Raw genomic sequence first — 25,675 nt, forward strand, 5'->3', positions numbered from 1 at the left:
CTAATATAGGTCATAACTCCGTCAAAAATGATTTTTTTTCTAATTAAAAAACACTGATATAATCCACATTACAGCGCCGATCACATTATGTAGAAGATAGTGCACTTATAATGTGGTGACAGAGCCTCTTTAAATACACAGTGGCAGTGTTTTTTCAATGACTTTTGTTGTGTGATATCACGCTGCAGCAAGTTATCCGTGTCAAGATAAAGATGGCTACATCCGTACATACACGCGATCACATTGTTTGCATTTAATGGCATAAATTACATGATGCTTAGTACAATTTTTATAAACGCATCAATATCGTAAGTACTTTTTAAAAAAGAAAAAACTTTTTGGGAAAGTCAAGTTTTGTTGTTAGCGACACTGTAGAAAAGACTTGTGACAACATTAACTAAGAGATCTCATCCTCTAGGTGACCCGAGGGCAGCCTTTACCCACAATTTGTGTCAGGACTGGATCCGGATTTAACATGGGTTCATTTTATCTGAATAATTTTTTGATATTTCTCCAAACTTTTGGCTCTATGCCGTTGAAGAAACTGGTAATTGATCTCTCGTGCTTCAGTATTTATTATTAAACAAGATGGATTCTTGTGTCCTTTGTTTTGATGCCCTTCTTAACATCCATTGTTAATATCCTGTAAGATGTAATCCACGGTCAATATTTATACATTGGTTGTGAAATGTCTTGTCATTTGAGCAGGCTACCCTACTTCTTATAAGGTCCCCTGTAGGTATTGCCTAGATGGTGTGAGCTGGGTGACAGCTCCTAGCATTAAGGATGGTAGTGCCCGAAGAGGGTTCACAAAATGTTTCCTTTTCTGTATTACAATTCCCCTGTAACGTAATCTCGAAGAAGGTAACAGAATCCATGGATGCCGAGCCTGTAACATTGTAAATTAAATGTATTGGTTTTATTGTATTCCATAAATGGTGATACAGACGCCACATCACGACCCCTAAACAAAAAAAGATTGTTGATGTAGCGTCCATCCCACACAATCCACTCGTAAAAGGGATTATTGGCTGAAAAAATGTTCTCCCACCATGTCATAAACAAATTGTCCATGGAGAGGGAGAATTTTGACCCCATCAGGGCGTCTTCTATCTGCAATAAAATAACACTATCAAGGCAGAAGTAATTATGTGAGCGCAGATACTCCACTGACATTAAAATAAATTCTTGTAGACATTTGGAATACCTGGTGTATTTCCTCAAATGGAATTCCATTGCCTTGATTGCCGGAATATGTGGTATGCAGGCAGGGCCACCATCAGAAATTTCTGGGTCTCATACAGTCAGTGGAATTCCATTTGAGGAAATACATCTGGGTCCCCCATTATTAGGGTATTTGGAGAGTTTGCAACGGAAAGTCGTGGGATGGGAGCAGGACGCAAAGTGCCAGGGACTCTGTGAGCGGGCGGAGGAGTAGGCTAAGAGAACGGAAGGTGGCCGAGGCGGGAGTTGTGCCAGAGTGGATATGACGCTTGACCGGGGTCTGGGGAGGGGAAGGGGAGAGGGACCGGTTGGAAGGGGACAGAGGCCGGTGGAAAGGGGAGAGAGACCAGTGGGAAGGTGGGAGAGAAGGGGCAACATAAAAAAATAATTAAACTGAATCTACTGCTTTAAAACAGAGTCACTCACCAAGTTGCAGAGCTGGCCGCTGCTTCTGGCCCATGCATGGGTCCCATTCCTTTCTACAAACCAATTACCGCTGATCATAACCTTGATGAACGGCGGCTGCCCACTTTAAATTACTTTTGTGGCCAGGCCCCTGACAGTAGTACCAGCGGTACTACCCTGATGGAAGGCCTGTTTGCAGGGGTACTAGCCAACTACGTCACAGATAATTCAAGTTTCAAGACCATGCAAAGTTATGGATTTTTGGCATCCCATGGAATATGGGAACAATAGGGAATTCTATCAGTAAGTATTCTGCCTGTTTCTTGGCTAATACTCCTAATCCAATTCCTTCTTCTAGCAGATTTTTTAAAGATTCTTTACATGCGGTGCTTGGTTTCACCACAAGTTTGCGATATGTCGATTCATTGTCTAAAATGGTATGAACGTGTCTGGGATATAAACAGGAATCTAGAACAACTCCTGCTCCGTGCACTCCTAAGATTTGGAGGACACAGTTATACGCTGGATATATGGTGAGCACCTCTGTTTTTTCACCTTTAGCCCTTATGTGTATGTATGAACCTTTTAGATGGTTAATCTATACCCGCTAAGGTGGGAGGGTTGGTTCCAATGCCTAGTTATGGTGGTGTCTGTAGACTGGAGTGTGGTGTCTGAGGAAGTAAAGGTCCTTTTAGACGGGCCGATACTGATCATGAAAACAAGCGCCGATTGACGATACATCGTGATGCAAAGAGCAATCGTCGGTAATGTATGGGGGGGGGAAACAATCGTTACTACACCCAGACACCGCACCGATACGCCAGTCCAGCTGCCTCCGGGCACTGGACAATATTGCCGGAAGCAGATGGCTCCGACTACTGCATAGCGGCCGTTCGGCAGAACTGCAGCTCGGCCTCTATTCTTTGACCTGAGCCATCTGCTTCTGGCAGTGTTGTTCGGTGCCGGGAGGCAGCTGGAGTGGCGGATCAGTGCGAGGTCCGGGTGTCGGGCACGCACTCATCATATACTGATGACCTATCCAGTGGATAGGTCATTAGCTGTCAAAACGTGGAAAACCCCTTTAATACTGGCGTTTCATACACCAGTCCTATTAAACAGTTTGCTGGAGTAAGATGCAACACATTTATTAACAGGCGAACGACTCTTATTAAATGTGTCGCATCTTTTAGCTGCAACGCGGCCTGTCATCAGTACTTTCTACGTGCTGCGGCCTGCTGTAAGAGCCTGAGGGGATCCGGGAGGGAGAATCGGAGTGGTGAGGTAAATACATTTTTAAAATGTATTTTATTGTCTGATTGGGGGGGCAAACAGTCTCATTGGGGGGAGGTATGGGTCCGGCACGGACCTTTGCCTTGTTACGCCCCTCAGAGATAAATCTGGGCCGCACTATAAATATAGATTTCTGCTATAATTTACATCAGTTACTGGCGTAAATTATTGTAAAATTGTTGGCCATTTCTGCTAAGCCCCGCCCATTTTTTGGCCCAAAAAATTTCGACTTTTGTGAATTTTCTACGCTAGTAAACTGTTGTAGAAAGGTTAATATATTCCCCCCAAAGGCTACAGACCGTAATACAATATATATTTTTTTCGTTATCAACATTTTTTATTAGAAATTAAACAGAGCAGATAAAACATTTTCACAAAATTGCAAAAGTTTGCACGCAGTGCAATATAATAAAGTCAAACAGTAGAAATTGTTAGAGATATATGAACAATGGTAGGAGGTAGCCTCCCAAACAGTGAAGTAATAGGAAGTAAATAATAAAATCTAATGGTAAGTGACAGTACCATAACCATAACAGAAGTAGTGCAAAATTTAGGGAAACCAGTCCCAACACAAATAGCAATGACGGTTAAGTGCAGATTTTAACCCCTTAACCCGTTAGTGACCGGCCCATCGTGTTTCTACGTCAGTCACTAACGGGCCTTATTCCGATGCCATCATGGCCGGCCTTAGCTATGTGCGACACGTGCGGTCGCACAGGGCGCTGGCCGCCATGCTGTAAGGGGGGGCGCCAGTGGGTACAAGCCGACGAGAGGAGAAATTTTCCTTCCTCTTCACGGCTGTGCAGGGCCGCCATCAGGGGGGTATTACTGGTACTCCCGTCAGGGGCCTGGCCACATGGATGAAGAAAAGGGGCCCGCCGGGCTGCCGTCGCCCCCCCCTCGGACTTTTTCCCCCCCACCACAACGCTCACGGGCCCCCCCTCGCAACGCTCGCGCCCCGCCCCTAGCAACACCCGCGGCACCCCCCTAACAACGCCCACGGCACCCTCCTAGCAACGCCCGCGGCACCCCCTGCATACCTGTTGTAGCTTCACTGGACGGGGAAGATGCAGCATGTGCTGAAGCTCCGTGTGGAGATCCCGCTCCCCAGCTCCTCTACACTGCCGAACGGACCTGCAGGCTGGTGAGTATTTTACCCTATCCATCCTGCTTCCCATCCCCCTGACCCCGTTTGTAGTATGTATAAAGTTGATTAAAATGTTTTTTTTTGTTTTCCTAGCGTTTTTTTTTGCCGCGATTTTCGTAATCGCGGCAAAAATGGTGCAGTTTTGCCGCGATTATATAAAAATCGCGGCAAAACCGCGTGATTTGTGCCGCAATTACGAAAATTTCATAAAAAAAGGATACAAGACATGAAAAGTGCTGTTAGGCTATATTCTCACAGTGCGGTCAAATCACGTTTTTGCCGCGATTTAGCAAAAATTGTGGCAAAAAAATGGGATTTCACCGCACTGTGTAACTAGACTAAGGCCTTATTCAGATGGCCGCGTTCGGTCCGTGACATACGGAGCGTGTATCGGCCGTATTTCCCAGGCTGACCACAAGTCATGGAGCCGGACTCCTAGCATCATAGTTATCAGTGTTGCTGGGAGTCCCTGCCTCTCCACGGGAATACTATCCCATATTGTAATGATGCTTTCAGTACGGGACCGGGGACAGTATTCCGACGGGAAGGGAGGGACTATGATCATAGATGACTGTGATGCTAGAAACCCGGCTCCCTGAACTGTGGTCGGTCCGGGAAATATGGCCGATACACGCTCCGTATTTCACAAACCGAACATGGACGCCTGAATAAGGCCACTTACTTGCCTCCTATTTTTGGTGCGGATTGCGCACTGAAAATTCACTACAAATTACAATATAAGGCCTTATTCACACAAACGTGTTATACGTCCGTGCTACTAGTGTGATTTTCACGGCAATCGCACGGACTTATGTTAGTGAATGGGGCCGTTCAGACTGTCAGTGAATTTCACGCCGCGTGTGTCCGCTGTGTAAACTCACGACATGTCCTATACTTTGCCCGTGTTTCGCGCAGCACGCACACATTGAAGTCATTGGGTGCGTGCAAATCGCGCACGGCACACGGAAGCACTTCCGGGTGATACGCGTGATTCGCACTACAGTAGGTAAAGAAGAGAAGGGAAACCTAAAAGCCCCTCCTTCTTTACTGTGTTGTAACATCAAAACAGAGTGTCATAATGATGCCGGCTGCGCGAAAATCACGCAGCCACGCACCATATGCTGCTGACACACCGAACTTTTCCTCGCGCAAAACGCAGCGTTTTTGCGCGTGCAAAACGGACACGTTCGTGTGAATAAGGCCTAAGGCGATATTCAGACCAACGTGTGTGAAATCAGACGTGAAGAACGGCCGATTTGCAGCCGTTCGGGACCCGTTTTCACAGACTTGAGTCTATTGAGGGATCCGTGAAAACGCACAAAAATAGGACATGTCCTATTTTTTTACAGGCCCTTCACACGGTCTGTTAGAACAACGACCATGTGAATAACCCCATAGAAATACACGCAGCCGTGTGACGGCCATTAAAAAAACATCCTTCACACGGACGATTAACACGTTAGTCTGAATAAGCCCCAACTCATGTGAATGGGGTTTGTCAGAACGTCATGCACGTGCAGCATTTCACCCCACAAATAATTTTTTTTCAGCTTCCCAGTACATTATGCGGCACAATAAATGGTGCCATGAAAAACTACAACTTGTACCGCAAAAAACAAGCCCTCAAGTAAAAAAAATGATAGCTTTTGGAATGTGGAGAGGAAAAAACAAAAGTTAAAATCCAAAAAATGGCTGAGAAGGGAAGGGGTTAAATAAGCTGCATGCCTATTAGGCTATGTTCACACAATTCGCAAAAACATTCTGAAAATACGGAGATATTCAAGCGAAAACCGCTCCTGATTTTCAGAAGTTTTTTAAGCAAACTCGTTTTTTTCGCGGTGTTTTTTACGGCCATTTTTGGAGCTGTTTTTCTATAGAGTCAATGAAAAACGGCTCCAGAAACGTCTGAAGAAATGACCTGCACTTCTTTTTCGCGGCCGTTTTTTTACGCAGCCGTTTTTTTCTCATTGAAATCAATGGGCAGATGTTTGGAGGTGTTCTGTTCTGATATATCAGACGATTACGGACAGAAAAACGGCAGAAAATAAGCTGTGTGAACATAACCTAATGTTGCAGAATTGTAACGTATTTCATCCTTTACAATGTAAAGGGTTAATTTGCGGTAAATCCCCAGCAAATTCTGTAACGCACACATTGAGGAATTTGGTGCATAAAATCCGTATCAAAACCGCAGGTAATTCCGCAGGTAAAATCTGCACCTAATAGTGCGTTTTTTTAGGCTGGGTTCACACGTGGCGGAATTTCACTTAAATTCCGCTGCGGACACTCCGCAGCGTTAATCCGCAGCGGAGCCGTTTGTCCATTGACACACTTTAATTTAGCAGTGTTCGTTTAGACGAGGCGTAAAATTCCGCTGCGGAGCATAGGCTGCGGAGCGGAATTTGGTGTCCGCAGCATGCTCTGTCTGTTGCGGAGCAGTGGCGGACTCATGGCGGAATTTCTCCATTGACTTCAATGGAGATTCTAATTTCCGCAATGAAGTCCGCAGCTGTCATGCACATGTTATGTGTGCTGCGGATCCGTCTTGCTTTTTTAACTTGACATTTCTTCATTCTGGCTGGACCTATGTATTTCTAGGTCTACAGCCAGACTGAGGAAGTCAATGGGGCTCCCGTAATGACGGGAGCGTTGCTAGGAGACGTCAGTAAATAGTCACTGTCCAGGGTGCTGAAAGAGTTAAGCGATCGGCAGTAACTGTTTCTGCACCCGGGACAGTGACTACCGATCCCAATATACATGTATCTGTAAAAAAAAATGAAGTTCATACTTACCGAGAACTCCCTGCTTCTGTCTCCAGTCCGGCCTCCCAGGATGACGTTTCAGTCTAAGTGACGGCTACAGCCAATCACAGGCTAATAACAGGCTGCAGCGGTCACATGGACTGCCGCGTCATCCAGGGAGATCGGCCTGGATGCCGAAGGAGGGACGCGTCACCAAGACAACGGGCGGTAAGTATGAATTTCTTTGACTTTCACAAGGGAAAGTGCTGTCCCTTCTCTCTATCCTGCACTGAATAGGGAGAAGGGAAGTACTTTTACCGCAGTCCGCAGCAGCTAGTCCGCATCAATTTACTGCACATTTTGTGCAGATCCGCAGCAGAATCTGCAACGCAGATTCTGTGCGGCATTGATGCGGACAGTTGCGGAGGAAATCCGCCACGTGTGGTCATGCCCTTATACATTTTTAGGTGCGGTTTTTACTTTTTGATGTGGAAATAGGTGCAGGTTTTATGCTGCAGATTTTTTATTTATTTTTAAACTAGTCAGAAACAATTCGCAAGCGGAAACGCAATATAAAGTGACATGTAGCATATTTTCAAATACGCACCGCAGGTCAGTTTTTGTGCAGAAAATGCGACATGTAAATGAGATTTCTTGATCTCATTTACTTTGCTGGTCCTGTATTACACTGCAGATTTTCCGCACGAAAATACCCTCATGAGTGCCACAATTTCCGTTGCCCACCCCCGGTAATGGAGGGGGGCCCCAGACATCTTGGCTGTATGGGGCCCAGAAATTCCTGATGGCTGCCCTGTCTATAATAGACAGAGGTTGGCATAGGACGCCAGGGACATTGTTTGGCCTTTTCTGGAATGATTGATAAATCTGAATTACCCTGTATAGTAGTAAAAGTAATTGTTTGATAGCTGATTGCATCCTTTACGCGGCAAGAAAAATGGTCGCTTCCCGGCAGCACATCTACCTGTGTAAATAGGAGATGTGCTGCCAACAAGATTCAAAATGTAATACAACATATCCACAAGGCATACATATGCACCATTTTACATTGTTAATCCCCTAAGGTGACATGACTGTACTCATTATATATAGTACCAAAATGGAGAACACTGAGTCTAGAAGTCAAATATAAAATACTCATTTTTATTCCATCAATTCTAAAAGATTACATACAATATAAATTAAAAAATGAATCTACACAGATGAAAGAAGCATCGCCAAGCAAGAAGAATATTACATAGATATTCAATGTTGGTATATTACAAAATGCATGGTATGGAAAGCACAATATAAAAGTGCATAGTGCCGAGCAAATATCAAATGTTGTGCATCCTACGAAGGAAATATTTCTACAGAGACTGTCATTAGTCCCCAAAAGGATTAAATATATACTTTACACTGTAGTGCAACGCTGCTCTTAAAGTTCCCAACTCACAATATAAAGTGCGAAGTGCAAACAATTCCAATGATATAGAGCGACATACTAACCCGTCATGCTAAGTCTCGAGGTTGGTGTCCTGCCTGTTTTATCTGTGTAGATTCATTTTTTAATTCATATTGTATGTAATCTTTTAGAGTTAATGAAATAATAATTAGTATTTTATATTTGACTTATAGTGTTTCTATTTTGGTACAATATTCAAAATGTATAGTGACAAACAATCATATTAACAATCGTATTAACAATCGTTCAACCCCACACTTGTGATTATTGCTCTGTATTAATGGAGCAACTGAGTGCCGATTGATATGATGTATTGTTGCCCAGCGCTTGTATAACGGGCAGAATATCTGCTTGTGTAAAAGTAACTTTAGTGACAGCGGCAGGCCACAATATTGCAAGCAAGTAATTGTATTACTTTGTACAACAGCTGTATCTCTATAGTTAAAGTACATTTTTTGCAAAAAAATCTCCATGTAGCCCAAGCCTTATTCATACATTTCCAGGAGTAATAACATAGGTAGGGTACACCACAGAGTTCCAAAAAAGATGCTCTAAAATTGTTATCTCATAGGGAATACAAATATATACTAAAACAGACATGTCAAGAGAGCCAATAACTTTTTAAATCCTGTGACTAACAGGTGACATCTCCTCTTATTGGAGTTATTCTCCTTCCTTTTCCTTTGCAAGTATACATTAGCCAATGTCTGGTATAATGAAATTGCAGCTTGATTAGGAAATATGCGGAACCCTCCATCACCTCCATTGGGTCTGAGTTGTGGTCAATAATCCCATCGATGCAGAGCCTAAGAGCGGTGCAGAGCCTAAGAGAATCTGATTCTGGAACCAAATAATGTACTGGAAATTATCATGCATCTGCTGTTTAACATTCAGTGGCAACTGAGCAATAAAACTTCCCAGGTATCAAAAAAATGTTGTGTGCGTTGTTTTTTGTGGAGGGCAGTATCCGTCCAATCCATCTTTAGGAGGAAAGATAGTTTTTCCAAAAGGTTTGGGGCTCCCATTCTAATCAAGTTTGTAGTAATTGGGTTGATGTGTAAGAAGATTCTTTGTGCCAAAATATTTGTATTCTTGGGCAGGCACAGAGACAATGGAACAGGTTGGTGTCTGGGGTTGACGGTGGGTCAATATGCCTATCTGGAAGCCTTAGAGAGGTATGAGATATGTTTGGTGCCTAATGTTGTGTCTCATCTCCCTGAATCTTGTAGATGGTAAAAACTTATAGGCATAATCCTGAGCGTTTAATGTAGTGTTATAGAATAAGCTTGGAATATCTCATTTCCATTTCGTAAGTGTAGCTATAGAGTCAGCATCGTCCAAGTGTTTATGAAGCATATTCTATTGTCTAGTGATTTGACCTTTCTGGGCATCATGTTTGGAGAACCACCCCTATAGCACTGGATTCCATTCTAGATCTGTCCATTTAGGCAGGATGGTTTAAAGGTAACTGTTAGGGTATGTTCACACGCAGTGGTTTCAGACGTAATTTGGGCCGTTTACGCCTCGAATTACGACTAAAAAAACGGCTCCATTACGCCTCCAAACATCTGCCCATTGCTTGCAATGGGATTTACGGTGTTCTGTTCCCACAAGGTGTCATTTTACGCGTCGTTTTCAAAAGTTCAAAAGTTTTATCGGGCGTTATCTATTTGATTAGTTGTGGCTGATTAGGTGATGGGCACTTTGAGTGGCCATGGGCCCCACAGGAGCCTCAGGCCCCAGGCCCAAACCGGCCATATTATAATTCACCACTGTATGTTGTGCCCCCTCCACCCCTGACAAGCAGTTAGGGGTATAGATTGGTGGGAGCAATTAGTGCCTTTGTAGGACAATGGAAAGATACCCTCGTTTCCACATGCCTGTTCTACCAACAGGCTCTCTCTAAAATAGATAAATGTATCTTGATCTTATGGTTATAAACTGATTGTCTATTTTGGACAATCCCTTTTTGTTAGAAGGGTCCCAAAATCATAAGCTGACTACAGGGCGTCCAACTGCTGGGAATTACAGCGATCAGCAGTTAACAATGGAGGACTCCAGCAGCAAGTGTTATACACCCCTGTTCATGTAATGCCGGGTCCTCCAGAGTGACTGATGCTCCTTGTAGCTGCTATATGCTTCTAAACATCGAATCTCCCTCTGTTAAATTAGAGTTTGGACGCATTTTTTTAAAAGACTGTGGGGTAAAATTTACCAAACAAATTGCCCTAGGATTCTTGCGTAAAAAGTGGAGTACACGGCGTAGGCCAAATTTATTATATATTTTGGACACTTTATGCACCTCCCTTGAAGGGGCGTGGCTAAGAGGTGTAGGTAAAATGCACCAATTTTATGAACAGCGTGTGCCATTTTGTTTTGGTGCAAAATGTTGATGCAAAGTACAGCAGCTATACGTGACATTTTTATTTATTTAGTGCAATTTGAACCATTTTCACTGTCTTATAGAATTATTAATTTTATGACGTTATTAATAAATCCCTCCCGTTTTTTATTTTCAGTTTTGGCTCCTTACCATTGGTCGGGGTCCATTTGCAGCATATAAATACGGCCTTGCCATTTTTGGAAATAAAATCAAAAGCTTCAGTACTTTCCAGGATTCTGGGAACTTTCAGAGAATTACAGGTCACGTAGTTTGCATTGAAGCGGATTCACTTTGGGAGTTCACGGTAAAAAGGTCTTATGAGCTCTTGCCCCCCCCATAAAAATTCCAGTTGGTTTGATTCTGGTGACATGGACTACACATCCAATAAAGTATCATGATGCTCAGCATTCTGCTCCTTAGAACAGTACGCACTAAGAATTTTGGCAGACTAGAGCTAAAATAGCTGGCACATGAAAAACACCATTACCAAATGCTTTAAAGTAGATCTCTGTGTTTTGTAATTTTGTAGTTTTTATGTCCAAAATTCTGTGCAGATTAATTTCTCAATATATCTTTATAGCGGTTTCAACTTCGCTTTTCTGATACAGAGCTCCAAAACCCCTGCATAAACAAAGGTTTAAACATAACATGCTGGCAGCCTGCTGCCGCCACTAGAGGGAGCATTAGAGCTAACTACATACTGTATTATCATTGAGTTCAATGTATTAGGCCTTGTCCACACAGTGCAGATTTGATGCAGACTTTGCATGTGTTTTTTAAGTCAAAGCCAGGAATGGAACCTGAACAGAAGAAATGTATAAAGAAAGGCCTCATGGGTCTGCTCTCCTGGATCCAATTCTGGTTTTTAGCTTAAGAAATAAATGCAAAATCTGCATCAAATCTGCACTGTGTGAACAAGGCCTAACAGTACGCAGTTAGCTCCTAAGCTTTTTCTAGTGGTAGCTGGCTGCAGGTATCCAGCATATTATGTTTTAAATCTATGTCTATGCAAGAGATTTGGAGCTTTGCATCAGGAAAAACTGAGCTTAGAACCACTATAAAGAAAGAGATATAAATAAATGCCAGTTCAAAAATAAAAATTAAAAATCCCCCTATGGGATTAAAAAAATAAAATGAAAAAGTAATGAAAAAAATGTAATGTTAAATAAAAAAACTTTGTAAAAAAAAATACACACAAATGCACATTTATTACAATAAATAAACTTTATTAAATATAAGTCCCAAAACATAAAATAATACACACATATTTGGTATTGTCATGAACGTAACAACCTGCACAACAAATTTATGGTATCATTTATAATGATCAGTGATAAAAAAAAACAAATAAAAAATAAGCGGAAACACTTTTTTTTCTGCATTTTTTCCAAAATGAAAATGAATATAAATGTATTGATAATGTAAATGTACCAACATAAAGTACAACACGTCCTGCAAAAAAACACAATGTATCATACAACTACGTCAAACTAAAAAGAAAAAAGTTATGAGCGCCGGGATGCAAAAAAGAAACATAAAAAAATAGTTTTGTCCTCAAGCTCACAATTGGCTGCCTTTAAGGGGTTAAGGAAGTCTGGTCTGGGGTCTGTATTTATTTAGCGGGTCTTGTCGGGGGTCTGTATTTATTTAGAGGTCCCCGCTAAATGCATGTCAAAGATTCACAGTGAGCAATAAGAATTTAAGGTGAAGCAGCGCACGTACGAGCGCTGTGGTCCCTTCAAAACAGCTGTTTTATAAAATAGCTGAAATAATATGGAATTTGAACCCAGGATCATATGCTGGGGGGCGACCAGAAGGGCAACATATGGACTGGCGGCTCCCTAGGCGGGGTTACTGTGGCAGGCAGACAGGGCTGGCCACGGTAGGCGGACTTGCCCGCATTAAGAGGTTGGGTGCCAGGGGCACGTGGGTCCCGGCTCCTGGAGTGCAGTGCAGTGATGATATTGGGCTCCCCTTTGTTGTATATTAAATTTTGGTCAATAAAGTTGGCATAAGCCACAAAAATGTTTTATGATGAAATGCTGTGTATGTTTTTTTTATTTTGGGATTAGGAGTAATGGAGTCTCTAGGGTTTAGCATGGGCGATCCTTACTGTATATGACATCATTGGAGCAGTCTGCATAGTATAAGGGCAGCAATGTTTACACATCATGAATCCAGCAGTATATATTATATATACTACATGCTTACTGTTGTTATATTACTAGAGGTAAAGGAACTGTGGATGTGGAACAACATGGGCAATGCCTGTCCTTCTGGGGTGTGTAACACTGTAATATTTAGAAATAAGATTAATGTTTTAGTATACATCCCGGCTCCACCAACACAACAGATTTTTGTGAGGCCATTTAGTGTTGTGTTCTGGGGTCCTATATTTTCCATGTATGCCCCGTCATGAGTTTATTGTGGGCACTACTATGCTTTGCCACGCCCACATTGCCTGTCCCTACTTCTAGCTACAGTTTAGATTGCTGTGCCCCACCCACATACAGTTCCGTTGCTCCGCCCACTGAATGTCACTATAGACTAGTTGCTTGGCAACAGACTTCTTAAGATAAGATTCCATGTGATTTTCTCAGTCTTATCTATTCCAAAACCATGGAGAAGGTAAATAACCTAATCCTCCAGCCCCACCCCCTGTAATACATGAAACCCAGGGGAAATGATGTCATTTGCTCCATGTATACCCTCATCTATACCACAATTTCTACATTATTTCAGAAAATGTATTAGCCGTAGCAAAACTATGAAGATTGCATCGGCAGATGTTTCTTGTAATTGTTCCTAGGAACACGTGCTGTAAGGCAATAGTGCTGAGCACTGATCCACCATACTTTATACTCCTTACCATTATATCAAGTATTGTCTAGTTTTAACCCTTTCACTTCCTAACCTCATTATTGGTTCCCCTCAAGTAAATAGATTTTTAGTCTGAGACTAGATCTTAAGTTTAAACTTCATTTTATCTTCAGATAAGAAAACTTTGTCCGGAAGGATTTCTCTGGAACGATGAGAAAAAGGCACTTGAGTTCTCAAGGTAAGAACAGACTCCACAGTCTCCAGGATTTCTGTTTCAGACAGTAGAAAGATTCAATAAAGATTATTAGCTCTCATTCTCTATTATTTTTATTCAGTTAATAGGTTTATATTAGGTATTTGCTTTGAGGCAATTTTCTAATTTATGTCTCAGCTAAAGTGTCTTCAAAGATGGAGCTCCCCTTTAACCCCTTCCCAACTTCCACCGTATATTTATAATGGAGGCCAGGTGGGGTGGTGTATTGCAGGCTCACGAGCTGAGCACACTTCATAAAATGAGCGTGATGGCTGTATGTTACACCCAAATCTTTACAGTAACTAACAGGATCCCGCTCGCTTAACCCCTTAGATGCCAGGGTCAATAGCAACCGCTACATCTAAGCCATTAGAATAAGGGGGCGTCCCCTCCGATTTCTTTTTGCCCCCTCTTGATGAAAAAGCGGGGTGCTAATGATTGTTATATCAGCCTATGGGCCTAATGAAGGCCCCAAGACCTGACATTTTTGTTTTCCTATAAATACGAGCCTGAAAAGAACATAATGTGCTGCAATACAGTAACATTGCAGTATATCATGGACGCGATCCAAACATCACTGGTTCAAGCCCTCTAGGGGGACCAATACAAAAAAGTTAAATAAAGGTTTTCTTATATACATAAAAAAAATTAAGAGTTTAAAAAACTTCCCTTTACCAATTTTCCTCCAAAAGCAATGTAAAAAAAATTAATATAACCGGTATCGCTGCGTCTGTAAAAGTATTTAACCTGCACCGTGAACGCAGTAAAACAAGAAAACAAAAACGACTGAATCGCTGCTTTTTGTTCATCTCATCTCCCACAAAAATTGAAATAAAAACTGATCAAAAGGTTTTATGTACCAACAAAAACTGGAGCTCATCCTGCAAAAAAACATGCCCTTTTAGGCTATGTTCACACGGGGTATTTTGCAAAGTTTTTTGACGCGGAAACCGCGTCGCAAAACTCGGCAAAAACGGCCCGAGAACGCCTCCCATTGATTTCAATGGGAGGCGTCGGCGTCTTTTTCCCGCGAGCAGTAAAACTGCCTCGCGGGAAAAAGAAGCGACATGCCCTATCTTCGGGCGCTTCCGCCTCTGACCTCCCATTGACTTCAATGGGAGGCAGGAGAAAGCGTATTTCTCGCTGTTTTATGCCCGCGGCGCTCAATGGCCGCGGGCGAAAAACGGCGCGATAATCGCCGTGAAAATCGGCGTGCAGGGAGAGGAATATCTGCCTCAAAGTTCCAAACGGAATTTTGAGGCAGATATTCCTCCCCCAAAATACTCCGTGTGAACATAGCCTTAGCTGCTCAATTGACGGAAAGATAAAAACGTTATGGCTCTCAAAATATGGTGACACAAATTTTTTTTATTTTGAACAATTCCGTTTTTTGTTTTTTTTAAAAGCAGTAAAACATAAAAACAACTATATCATTTTGGTTTTGCCGTAATCGTACTGACCTGCAGAATAAATTTAAGATGTCAATTTTACTGCATGGAGAACGCTGTAAACATGAAACCCAAAAAGCAATGGAGGAATCACAGGTCTTTTTTTTCCCCCTTTCTACTCCACAAAGACGTTTTTTTCCAGTTTCCCAGTACATCATATCGTATAATAAATGGTGCCTAAAAACCTACAATTCGTCCCGCAAAAAACAAGCCCTAATACGGCTATATCGATAGGAAAATCAAAAACTTATGGCTTTTCGAAATTGGGGAGGAAAAAACAAAAATGGAAAAAATGAGAAGTGGCTGTGGAGGAAAGGGGTTAATGGTACTTGTTATTTGCTTGGTTGGCTTGGGAATGTCCCGGTTTCTCAGTATGGATGATCTATATATTACAGGAATTTCACTTTTCTATTAGATGTCATTTATTACATGTCACTGGCAGAAAGTACAAGAAAGTTCCTTTAATCTGTAATGAGGGTCCGGCATCCTTCATCAATACATTTATGGTGGGAATTATTCTCCAAGATAATAAGTCACTAGTGCTCCCTAGGTTAACCATTTATGACCCCTAGCAGACATGTCAGGGGCACTTAAAATTCCGGTACTCTTGACCAGGATGACAAGGCAGCCTATAGTCCTCAGTCTGCAGGTCGAGACTCTTAAAGACACTTCAGAGTTCATATAGGTCTGTTCTAGCAATAAACGCTTACATCAGATGCTTATATAGTCTCTTATAGATACCTGTAAAACTCTTCTCTTATACTATTACTTTAGGTACAGCAATGTGCAGATGAAAAAGATGCCCCCTCTCAGCAGCAGCAAATTCATGGGCTCCAAGGAGACCCTGATGACGGTGAAGTCAGTCCGGCTTCAGGGGAAACCGTCAGACAGGTAGTTACATAAGGTCGTCATACATAAATGCAACAAACAGAAATCTACAGCGGATTATTGGAGATGTATCATCAGATACTGCAGTTGGATTAGCGGAGTAAAGGTCCTTTTACACGGGCAGATTACCTGCCGGCTACAAGCACTGATAATAATATGTTGATCTGCGCTCTTTTAAAACATTTAAATAAATCAAACATCGTGTGGTATGAACAAGCGTTGATACAATATACAATACTTCATCCCCATACAGTTTCCATTTTGTCGGTAGCACATCTCTTGTTTCCACAGGAAGATGTGCTGCCAACAAATGATGATTCTTTTGACTGCATAAAAGATGCGATCAGCCAACAACAACAAGCGTTTGCTGGTTTGTTAGCTGATCGCTGCCATTTTTACACTGGGCAATGATCGGTCGTTCAGCCGATCATCTGCCCATGTAGAAAGCCCTTAACAAAGTTTACACTTTCTTTCTTGTTACATTCAGAGGGCTTAAAGGGGTTTCAATTGATGGACTATCGTCAGGATAGGCCATCAATATGTGATCCGTAGGGATCCGACACCTGGCACCTGCACCAATTCACAGTACGAGCAGTGGGCCCTGCGGCGCCTTCAAAACGGCTGATCGGTGGGGGTGCCGGGAGTCGGACCCTGACAGATCACATATTGATGGCCTATACTGAGAATAGGCCATTCATTTTATGGGACTGGAAACCCCCTTTAAGCCTAGTCTGACACTAGTGCTACTCACACAACTGATGGGATGTAACAGTTTAGGCAATCCTAAATATTCAGCTTTAGTTACATAATACTGGACAAGTATTTTAAGCTGCAGAATGTCACCACAAGGGTTATTCAGGGTTCTTTTCAGGGCCAGATTAAGATTGGTGGGATCCCCAATCCCACCGCTGGGACCCAGTCCCCTACTTACCCTGTGTCACGCCACCACCACATCTAGGTGATGCTTATATAGTCTCTTATAAATACCTGTAAAACTCTTCTCTTATACTGTTACTTTAGGTACAGCAATGTGCAGTTGAGCAAGCTGCCCCCCCTCAGCAGCAATAGCAGCAGCAGCAGCAGCAGCAAATTAATGGGCCCCAAGCAGACCCTGATGACGGGAAAGTCAGTCCCACTTGAGGAGACCCCGTCGGGCAGGTAATTTGAGTACAGTCATACATAAATGCAACAAACAGAAATCTACATTGGATTATTAGGAGTTGTAACATCAGATACTGCAGCTTGTAAAAGTGTATATGTGTTATAGCTGAGAAATCACATTCTATGTATAATTCACTTAGTCTTAAAGAGACAGTAAGAGATTATTTTACTATTATACTCTTACGTTAGATGGGGACCAGGAGATAAATCTCCTGAAAAGACCCTTCCATTGAAGAGGAAACCTGAACTGGAGAATCTGAAAGATGTCAAGAGTGAGTATTATCCATGTGACTTATGCACCATGTGTCTGTTCCATCAAGACTTTGTTGAGGGGACAAGTGTATTTCCCTGAAACCCGTAAAAGACCCATTAATTTTCTATCAATTAACTGGGTAAACAGCAGATCCATCTTACTTGTCCATTCTCTTCCAGGAATGGCTTTAACCTTGATGGAAGAACAGGAACGTCTGTGTTTCACATGTGATTTTGCCTCCGTCTTCGGGTATGTCGCTTCTACAAAACTGGCAAAATATTCTATTCCCATTGACCTATAGATCAGTGCAGGGCGGACACAAACAGCAGAGGGCTCCTGTGCAGGAACAATATTTGGGCCCCTTGTTCTTCGATTTTTTTTTATATGGCTACTAGGCCCTCTTACCTACTCGGCCCCTGTGCAGCTACACAGGTCACAAAAAGTAAGTCCACCCCTGGATCAGCGATCCTGAGAACCTTAGAATAGTTATCCGGGAGTATTTAAAATACAGTAGGGCAGGCAATGGTATAAAATAATAAACTAGCAGGTATTCAACCTCTACAGTGCCCCACCCCCCCCCCCCGCTCCAGCACTGAGGTCCTGTTCTTCACCGCTTTAATCCGGGAAGCTCCTGCAGCAGTCACGTGCTGCTCATTAGTAAAGGCTGAGGCAAATGATTGGCTGCAGCTGCACATGAACGATGAACAGCATGTGACTGCTGCAGGAGCTTCTGGGACTGGAGCGGTCGAGAACAGGACCATAGTGCCGGAGGGAATGTTACTTCAGTGGTTGAGTAACTGATAGTTTATTATTTTATACCATCCCCTGCCCTGCTTCCTTTTATGAAGGATTGGTTGAAATCAAGCCTATTCCCCTTTTGAAAGATATTATTGTAATTGTTTTTGGCAATAAACCTCAGAGGAGTATTTTTGAGCTTACTAGCAATGTATGTGTCTCTTACTTCTCTCCGATATATATATATATATATATATATGATCTGGATCTGGATAAATTCCCGCAGTGAGTGTCTGTTGGAACACTCGTCTAAAATTTCACTCTACTATATTTTTAGCCATAACTTGCTCAACAGATCTCATCAGTGACATAAAAGATCCAAGAATATGAGGTGGAGTCTTGTTTTAGGGTTCTCTTCATATTATTACTTGGTGTATGGGCTACCCGAGACATTCCCACCTCAGCTTTATCCACTCAGAATAAGAAGTGTGTGTACAGAACCCCCAGATAACTTTTCCACTGTTCCTTGGACTGTATGGCTGGTGAGGGGCGGTAATGGGACAGAAACAATTGTTGTAATTATGATTTAGGGTTGACGGTGAAATCTGCAGTGACCGATGGTTGACTGACTGTGTTGTAGAGGGGCGACCTCTGACTTCCCATACCAAAGACCATCCTGATTGGTTACTATGGACAAAACCTCCTCTTTCTGTCATCACTGGTTCTCAAAAATTAGGTTCTTCATATTTAGTGTCTTACATCAACTATTTTAATTTTTATTTAGATCCAAGGAACTTGATGATTTCCTAGTGGCTGTGAATTATTACATGTATTGTTTTCTAATGAAACAATCACAAGACAAAAGGCCAAAATCTCTACTGCCGTAAGTGTTTGTCACGTTCACAAGTAACAGGTTGCTGCAGATTTTCTGTCCGGATTTGCAGTAGCAGCAAAGTAGATGAGATTTTTTAGAAATCTGATCTACATGCTGCTGACATTTTCTGCACAGAAATTGATTTTCGATGCTTATTTATAAATGTGCAGCATGTCAACTTCTGCTGTGGAAGTGCACATGTTTGTTGCTGTTTACCCGATTAAATTCAATGGGGAAGAAGAAATTCGCAAGTAAATCCTAGTGTTGCACATGTTGCTGTGGATTACCTGTGGATTCGCAGCAAAATGTGCAAGTTTAGATACTTCAATATGTTAAAAAATTATATATTTTCATCTCCTGTAGTAATGCTTTCCTGTCCCCGTTGGTCTGTGTACATCCGGCCTCTAGCGATGACGTGTCGTGACGACACGTAACTGCTGCAGCCAATCACAGGCTGCGGCAGTCACATGTGACAACTCTGGAAGGAGGGTCTACAAAGACCGGCAGAAAAGCGTTGCCAAGGGAGCGCCAGGGGAAGTAATTGTAGTAGCATTGGACACCCACAGCAGGGAGATCCACATGATTTGGTGCGGATTTGCCACTGCAGATTTCCCTACAATTGTCAGCAGATTTGCTGCAGAAATCTTCTACGTGTGAACTTATCCCAAAAATCTGGTCATGTAGAGCTGAATTATTTGAAAATGTCACCAAAAAAAAAAGGGGAAGAGATCCTATTATCCATAATGCTGGGATGGATCCTCACCCCCTCTATAAAGGCTTTTCTTACAATGCTGCTTGTTTGTGTTTCTCGGAGGCGGAGACCTCCAGAAAAACTGGCAGAGAAGTCAGATCTGGAGAAGAGATCGGAAGCAGCACTGAGACATCTCACTGTCAGATACTCTGCCCTTAATATTGGACAAGAAATAAAGGAGCAGCACCACATGGCATTTGAAAAGTATGTTATCTTTTGAGAATTTATTCAAAATGTGGTGTCTTATGTTTTGCCATTTAGGAATATATTCACACAGTGCGGTTTTGCTACGTTTTCTTACTGCGTGGACAAAAAACACATTTTTCGGCCACCTGGCAAAAAAACTATGCAAAACAGCACTGTGTGAAGACACTCTAATGATTAGACTATAGAATAGTAATAATGTTAATATCAGAACTGTTCCCTATACAAGAGGGGGGGGGGGAGTACCGGGACCCAATAAAAAAAATCTTGCACAGCTGTGAAGAATTTCAAATTTGTTACATTTACTCATAAAACACAGGCTTTCCAATTATGATGGCCTGTAATCAGGGCCGGCCTTAGGGGTGTGCAACCTGTGCAAGTGCACAGGGTGCTACACCGTCCCAGCATGCAGGGGGCGCCACTGGGTTCTGCCTCTGCTCTATCCTCTGCTCCTCCTTACACATGAAGGAAACAAGAGCAGAGGAGGAAGCTCCGCCCACAGCCCATCCTGCAAGAAGCCTGTGAGTCTGTGTCACGAAGGGTCTGTGGACTTACTGGGCCGTACCTCCTAGGCGGTAAGGCAGCTGGCCTACAGAGTGCAGGTGAATGTCTATAGTTCGTATAGGTACCTGTGGCAGCTCAGACAGCAGCAAGGCAGGCTCGGCTAGGAATAGGCAGCAGTGTCAGACGTCAGGCGAGGTGAAGCAGGTCAGACATGGATACAGCACAACACGACTTTGGCACAGCACAGTGCTCGACCAGGGTGGTTTGAAATGCTAGGGACAGGAACAGGAACAAGTACAGGAACTGGAACAGGTACAGGAAAAGGTAACACACTAGGAGGCCATCACATAGACAAACTGGGGAACAACAACAGCGCTCAGGCATCGAAGCAGGGGGCTGGACCCCTCTTATAGTCCAGGGTACCCACGGGTTAAAGTTCGTCAAAAGGTCCGGTGCGCACGCTGCCCCTTTAAGAGCGGGCACGAGCGTGCGTGTGCACTCTACGGGATCCGGCTGAGGTGAGTGAATGCGAGCACTGGCGTCTCCTGAGGAGGAGGCTGGGGCCAGCGCTTGCTGACTTGTGGCTGCGGCTGTCAGGAGGGGACTGGAGCTGACAGCCCGCAGCCACGGACATTACAGCCTGTCAGCAAGGAGAGATGGTAATTGTCTATGTGTGTATATGTGTCTCTGTGTTTGTGTGTGTATATGTTCCAGTATGTGTATATATGTTTCTGTTGGTGTGTATATATGTATGCCTCTGTGTGTTTTTATATATGTGTGGGTATAGTTATCAGAGTGTGTTATCTGTGGTGTTACATAGGACTGCAGTTAACATCTACTACATTATCTGTACTCAGAGAGTTATTACTGTGTTATCTGTGGTGTTACATAGGACTGCAAGTAACATCTACTACATTATCTGTATTCAGAGAGTTATTACTGTGTTATCGGTGGTATTACATAGGACTGCAGGTAACCTATACTACATTATCTGTACTCAGAGAGTTATCACTGTGTTATCTGTAGTATTACATAGGACTGCAGGTAACATATACTACATTATCCGTACAGTGTATATATGTGCCTGTGTGGGTGTATATGGGTCTGAATGTGAATGTATCTTTGTGCTTGTATATATGTGCCTTTAATGTATTTGTATATGTTCCTGTCTGTGTAATTATGTGCCTGTGTGTCTGTATTTATGTGCCTGTATCTGTCAATGTCATGCTGTCACTGGCTGCCGTAATGTCCTCATGGGCGCTCTGCCCCTTGCAGTGTTGCTATGGGTCACACACGTTTCTGGTCATACCTCAAAACTCAGAGCTCATTGTATTTTTCCTGTCTTCGTGTTCCAGGAGCAAAGCATCAGCTACAAGGAGGCTCCGCAGATTCTTTGAGGTAACGGCATTGAATTTATATTCTAAGATATGTTGAACTGAGGTCGTCACGTTCTGCTGGGGACAAGGCGCTGGCGCTTTCCTTATTTCTTACATCGAGTGTGTTTGTTTCTTTGCAGTGTTTATACAGCTTCAGTGTCAAAGTGGCTTGGGTGACTCTGAAGCGTAAAAAGCTGGAGTCTATAGAGAAGGAGCTGCACAGGATATTCTGGACAGTACTTTCCCACACCAAACTGGAACCAATGAGGAACGTGTTTGAATATAGGAAGAAGACAACACCATCTGCAGAAGAGAGGTACAACACATTATTGCTGAACGTTGGTCAAGAAATAGTCCTAGCTTAGGGCCCCCCCAGAGCAGTATTGATAGGGGCATTCATGTTACGAATTTATTGCTGGTTCATTTAATTATTATATTTTTGTTAGGTGGTTTGGTCCCCCCCCTTCTTTTCCCTTATAACTTGCAGTTGGTACTTACCTACCTTTTCCAGAAGATTCTGATATTCTGCCCAGCACCAGGTTACTGTCGCTGATTGGTTGTCTAATTACTGGGGAGATTCTTGGAAGCGTCTATTCTTCTGCCCAGCACCTGGACTTTGTCGCTGATTGGCCGTTCAGTCTGAAGGCGGGAAGATTTTGCTTTAAAAAACCCAGCTTTCCCGCTGTTTCTGTCAGTTCCAGATTTCCTAGGACCAGGGTCCCCACTCTCCCTCCCAATTTATTTAATTTCTGCTTGTCGCAATGTCTTATTGATGGGGTTTTTGTCTTCCAGCTATTGCTGGGTGGATTGAGTTTTAAACTGGTTTATTATTATTATTGTGATTTTTAATTTATAATGGTTTTAATTATTTATTTGGTTCAAGTATTTATCTTATTGATTCAAGTATCAATATCTTTTGGTAACCCTTAATAAAAACATTGCGGCCTTTTTTATCCACATATTTTGTCTGGGGTCTTTAATTCTGTTATATTAATGTATGAATTTGGGCCTTGTGCCATCATGTTTCGCAGTAAGAGATCCCATCTATGCAGTCCAAGATTTTAATGTTTTCCCGGGAGTCCCCTTGCCTTTTCCACAGAGTGGGCATTGTTTGGCGCTATTTGGGCACTATCAGAATATGTGAATAAGTATGGCATCTCGGAACGGTTTTCCACTATGCGGGCAAGGTTTGATTATGTAGGCTAGTATAACACTGTTGACACTGGTATGATGGTGGCACCATTTGGGCCCATTACGGTGCTACATAGGTATTGCATAATTATGTGGGCACAGTATGGCAGTTTGGGCAGTATTTTGAACTGTGTAAGCAAGTATGACACTGTGTGGGTACTGTTTGGCTTTATGAGGCACTATGTTTTGGCAAAATAGAAGACATTAGCCAATGTATAGCCCTAACTTGGCACTTTATGTACTAGCTGCAGTGTGTGGACTTGATGGGCACTATCTGGTCAGTTGTTTCCCATTTAATCTGGGCACTGTGCAGCACTCTCTGTCCAGGTACTATGTGGCACTGTATTCATATATAAATATGGTAGTTACTAGGAAGGGCCACATTTTAAGAGACTTGCCATGGGACATTAAACAAACTGCAAAGTGCTCTCCCTTTTTTCTTTATCAGAAATGTGTGGGTGGGGGGGGGGGGGTTATGCAAGACTGTGATAGGTTCGGGTATAGAAGTAATATCCCACATATGGATTGTGTATGTGCCAAGCATGTGAAAGCAGATACGAGCTCTTCACCTCATACTCTTTTCTGTTCTGTCTCCAGTCTCGGCATAATAGGAGCGCCATCAAGGATGTTCAACCTACAGGATTTAGCAACTAAAAAACCTGGTTGGAAGAAGAAGATCTCAGAGAATCGCACCTAGTGAGCCACAGAGGCAAATGACTATTACTACCGGACATGGATTTTATATGGACATGACAAGATTTACTATATATGGACTTTTTACCGGATTTGACAATTACAATCGGATATGACTTATACTACTGGATATGACTTATACTATCGGATATGACTTATACTACCGGATATGACTTATACTACCGGATATGATTTATACTACCGGATATGACTTATACTACCGGATATGACTTTTTACTGAATATGGAATTTCAACTATGATTTGGGTCATCACCACCAGCAGAGCAATCTAAGCCAACCCTCCACCAGCAGAGCAGACTGTGTTATAATACCACCAGCAGAGCAAACTGTGCATCCATCACACCAATAAAGCGGCTATGTCACCATCACACCAGTAGCGACGCATTTCCAACAGTCTACTGGCTACGCTGACATTGTCACCAGTCGGCTAATAACATCCAACTTTAAGCACAATTCAATTTGTGTGTCTAATTATTTATCTTAGTTTGCTTTTGGCCATTGAATTTACTCTTTCACAAGATCAGTACATTTCTCCCCTGCTGCTGTGATTATCCCCATGACCTGACTGATTCGGGTGTGTTCACACATTGAAGTCATATTATAATTTTTTTCGGTGTTTTCTTCAACAATTGCAGCAAAATGCCGCAGTTGGGCAGCGCTTTAGTGAAAATCATGCCAATAATCGCAGGAGTATCGTCGGCAGCGAGATCACACAGTCAAGTCGTCCTTGTCTGCCTAGAACTGATGAGTGAGAAAGTGCGTGCTCGCACGCATGTGCGCAAAGCTACGAAGTCACTGCCGACAATACTCCCACCGCCACATCACAGAAGAAGAATTCACATTCTTTGTCTCAACTTCTGCTACGTGGCGGCGGCTTTTGTCAAACAATGGGGGAAGCCGCTGTGACACTGTCCATAGCTGATTGGACAGTATCACAGTGATAAGTAACACACCCCATTGACTGTTCAGGGGGTTGTTTACATATTGGGCGCCAAATATAACGGCACCGATATCTAAATAACGGAGGAGGATAGAAAAAAAACGTAAAGTAAGAGAAGGTTTGTGCAGCACTGCCTATTACCTTCTGCACTCATATTCACATGTATGGGCAGGTGAAAGGTTCTCTTTAAAGATTTTAGACTTTCTCCAGTCTTGGCCTAATAGGAGCGCTAATGAGGATATTCTATTCCAGTATTTGACACCTAAAGAACCTGGTGAGAAGAAGGAAGATCTCAGAGAATCGCACCTAGTGAGCCACAGGGGCAAACACATGTTTATACTGGATATGGACATTAGACAAACATGACATTTTTTTTTACTGGATATGGACTTTTTATTGGATTTTACAAATAGTATCGGATATGACTTTTGATAGTGGATATACATTTTTTTTACTGAAAATGGACTTATAAATATTATTTGAGAAAATAAATTGGTCAACTCTCTACCAGCAAAGTAGGCTAAGCCACCCTTCCACCAGCGGAGCAGACTTTGTTACCACCCCACCAGCAGAGCAGACCGTGTCTCCATCACCCTAATAGAGTAGGTTATGTCACCACTTATACAGCAGCGCACACATTTCCAGCAATCTACTGGCTATGCTGACATTGTCACCAGTCGGCTAATATCATCCAGCTTTAAGCACAATTCAATTGCTTTTTGGCCATTGAAGTCACTCTTTCATAAGATCAGCACATTTCTTCCCTGCTGCTGTGATTATTCCCATGACCTTACTGATTTGGGTGGTAAATTGCTGCAAAATTACCCTGTATAGTAGTAAAAGCAATTGTTTGATAGCTGATTGCATCCTTTACGCAGCAAGAAAAATGGTCGCTTCCCGGCAGCACATCT

General features: G+C 42.7%; 1 protein-coding gene across 1 annotated transcript; it reads left to right on the forward strand.

Annotated features, from left to right (window-relative positions):
* The first annotated feature begins 9,380 nt into the window (after positions 1 to 9,380).
* LOC142728498 (uncharacterized) lies at positions 9,381 to 24,277 on the forward strand. The gene is made up of 12 exons (XM_075849106.1): positions 9,381 to 9,389; positions 10,789 to 10,956; positions 13,646 to 13,710; positions 15,948 to 16,064; positions 17,082 to 17,219; positions 17,412 to 17,494; positions 17,655 to 17,724; positions 18,995 to 19,093; positions 19,899 to 20,039; positions 21,899 to 21,941; positions 22,060 to 22,235; positions 23,708 to 24,277. The coding sequence occupies exons 1-12, from the start codon at positions 9,381 to 9,383 to the stop codon at positions 23,805 to 23,807; spliced, it is 1,209 nt and encodes a 402-aa protein (XP_075705221.1). The 3' UTR covers positions 23,808 to 24,277.
* Positions 24,278 to 25,675: the final 1,398 nt, after the last annotated feature.

Source organism: Rhinoderma darwinii, unplaced genomic scaffold (genome assembly GCF_050947455.1).
Source record: "Rhinoderma darwinii isolate aRhiDar2 unplaced genomic scaffold, aRhiDar2.hap1 Scaffold_68, whole genome shotgun sequence".
Taxonomy (NCBI): Eukaryota; Metazoa; Chordata; class Amphibia; order Anura; family Rhinodermatidae; genus Rhinoderma; species Rhinoderma darwinii.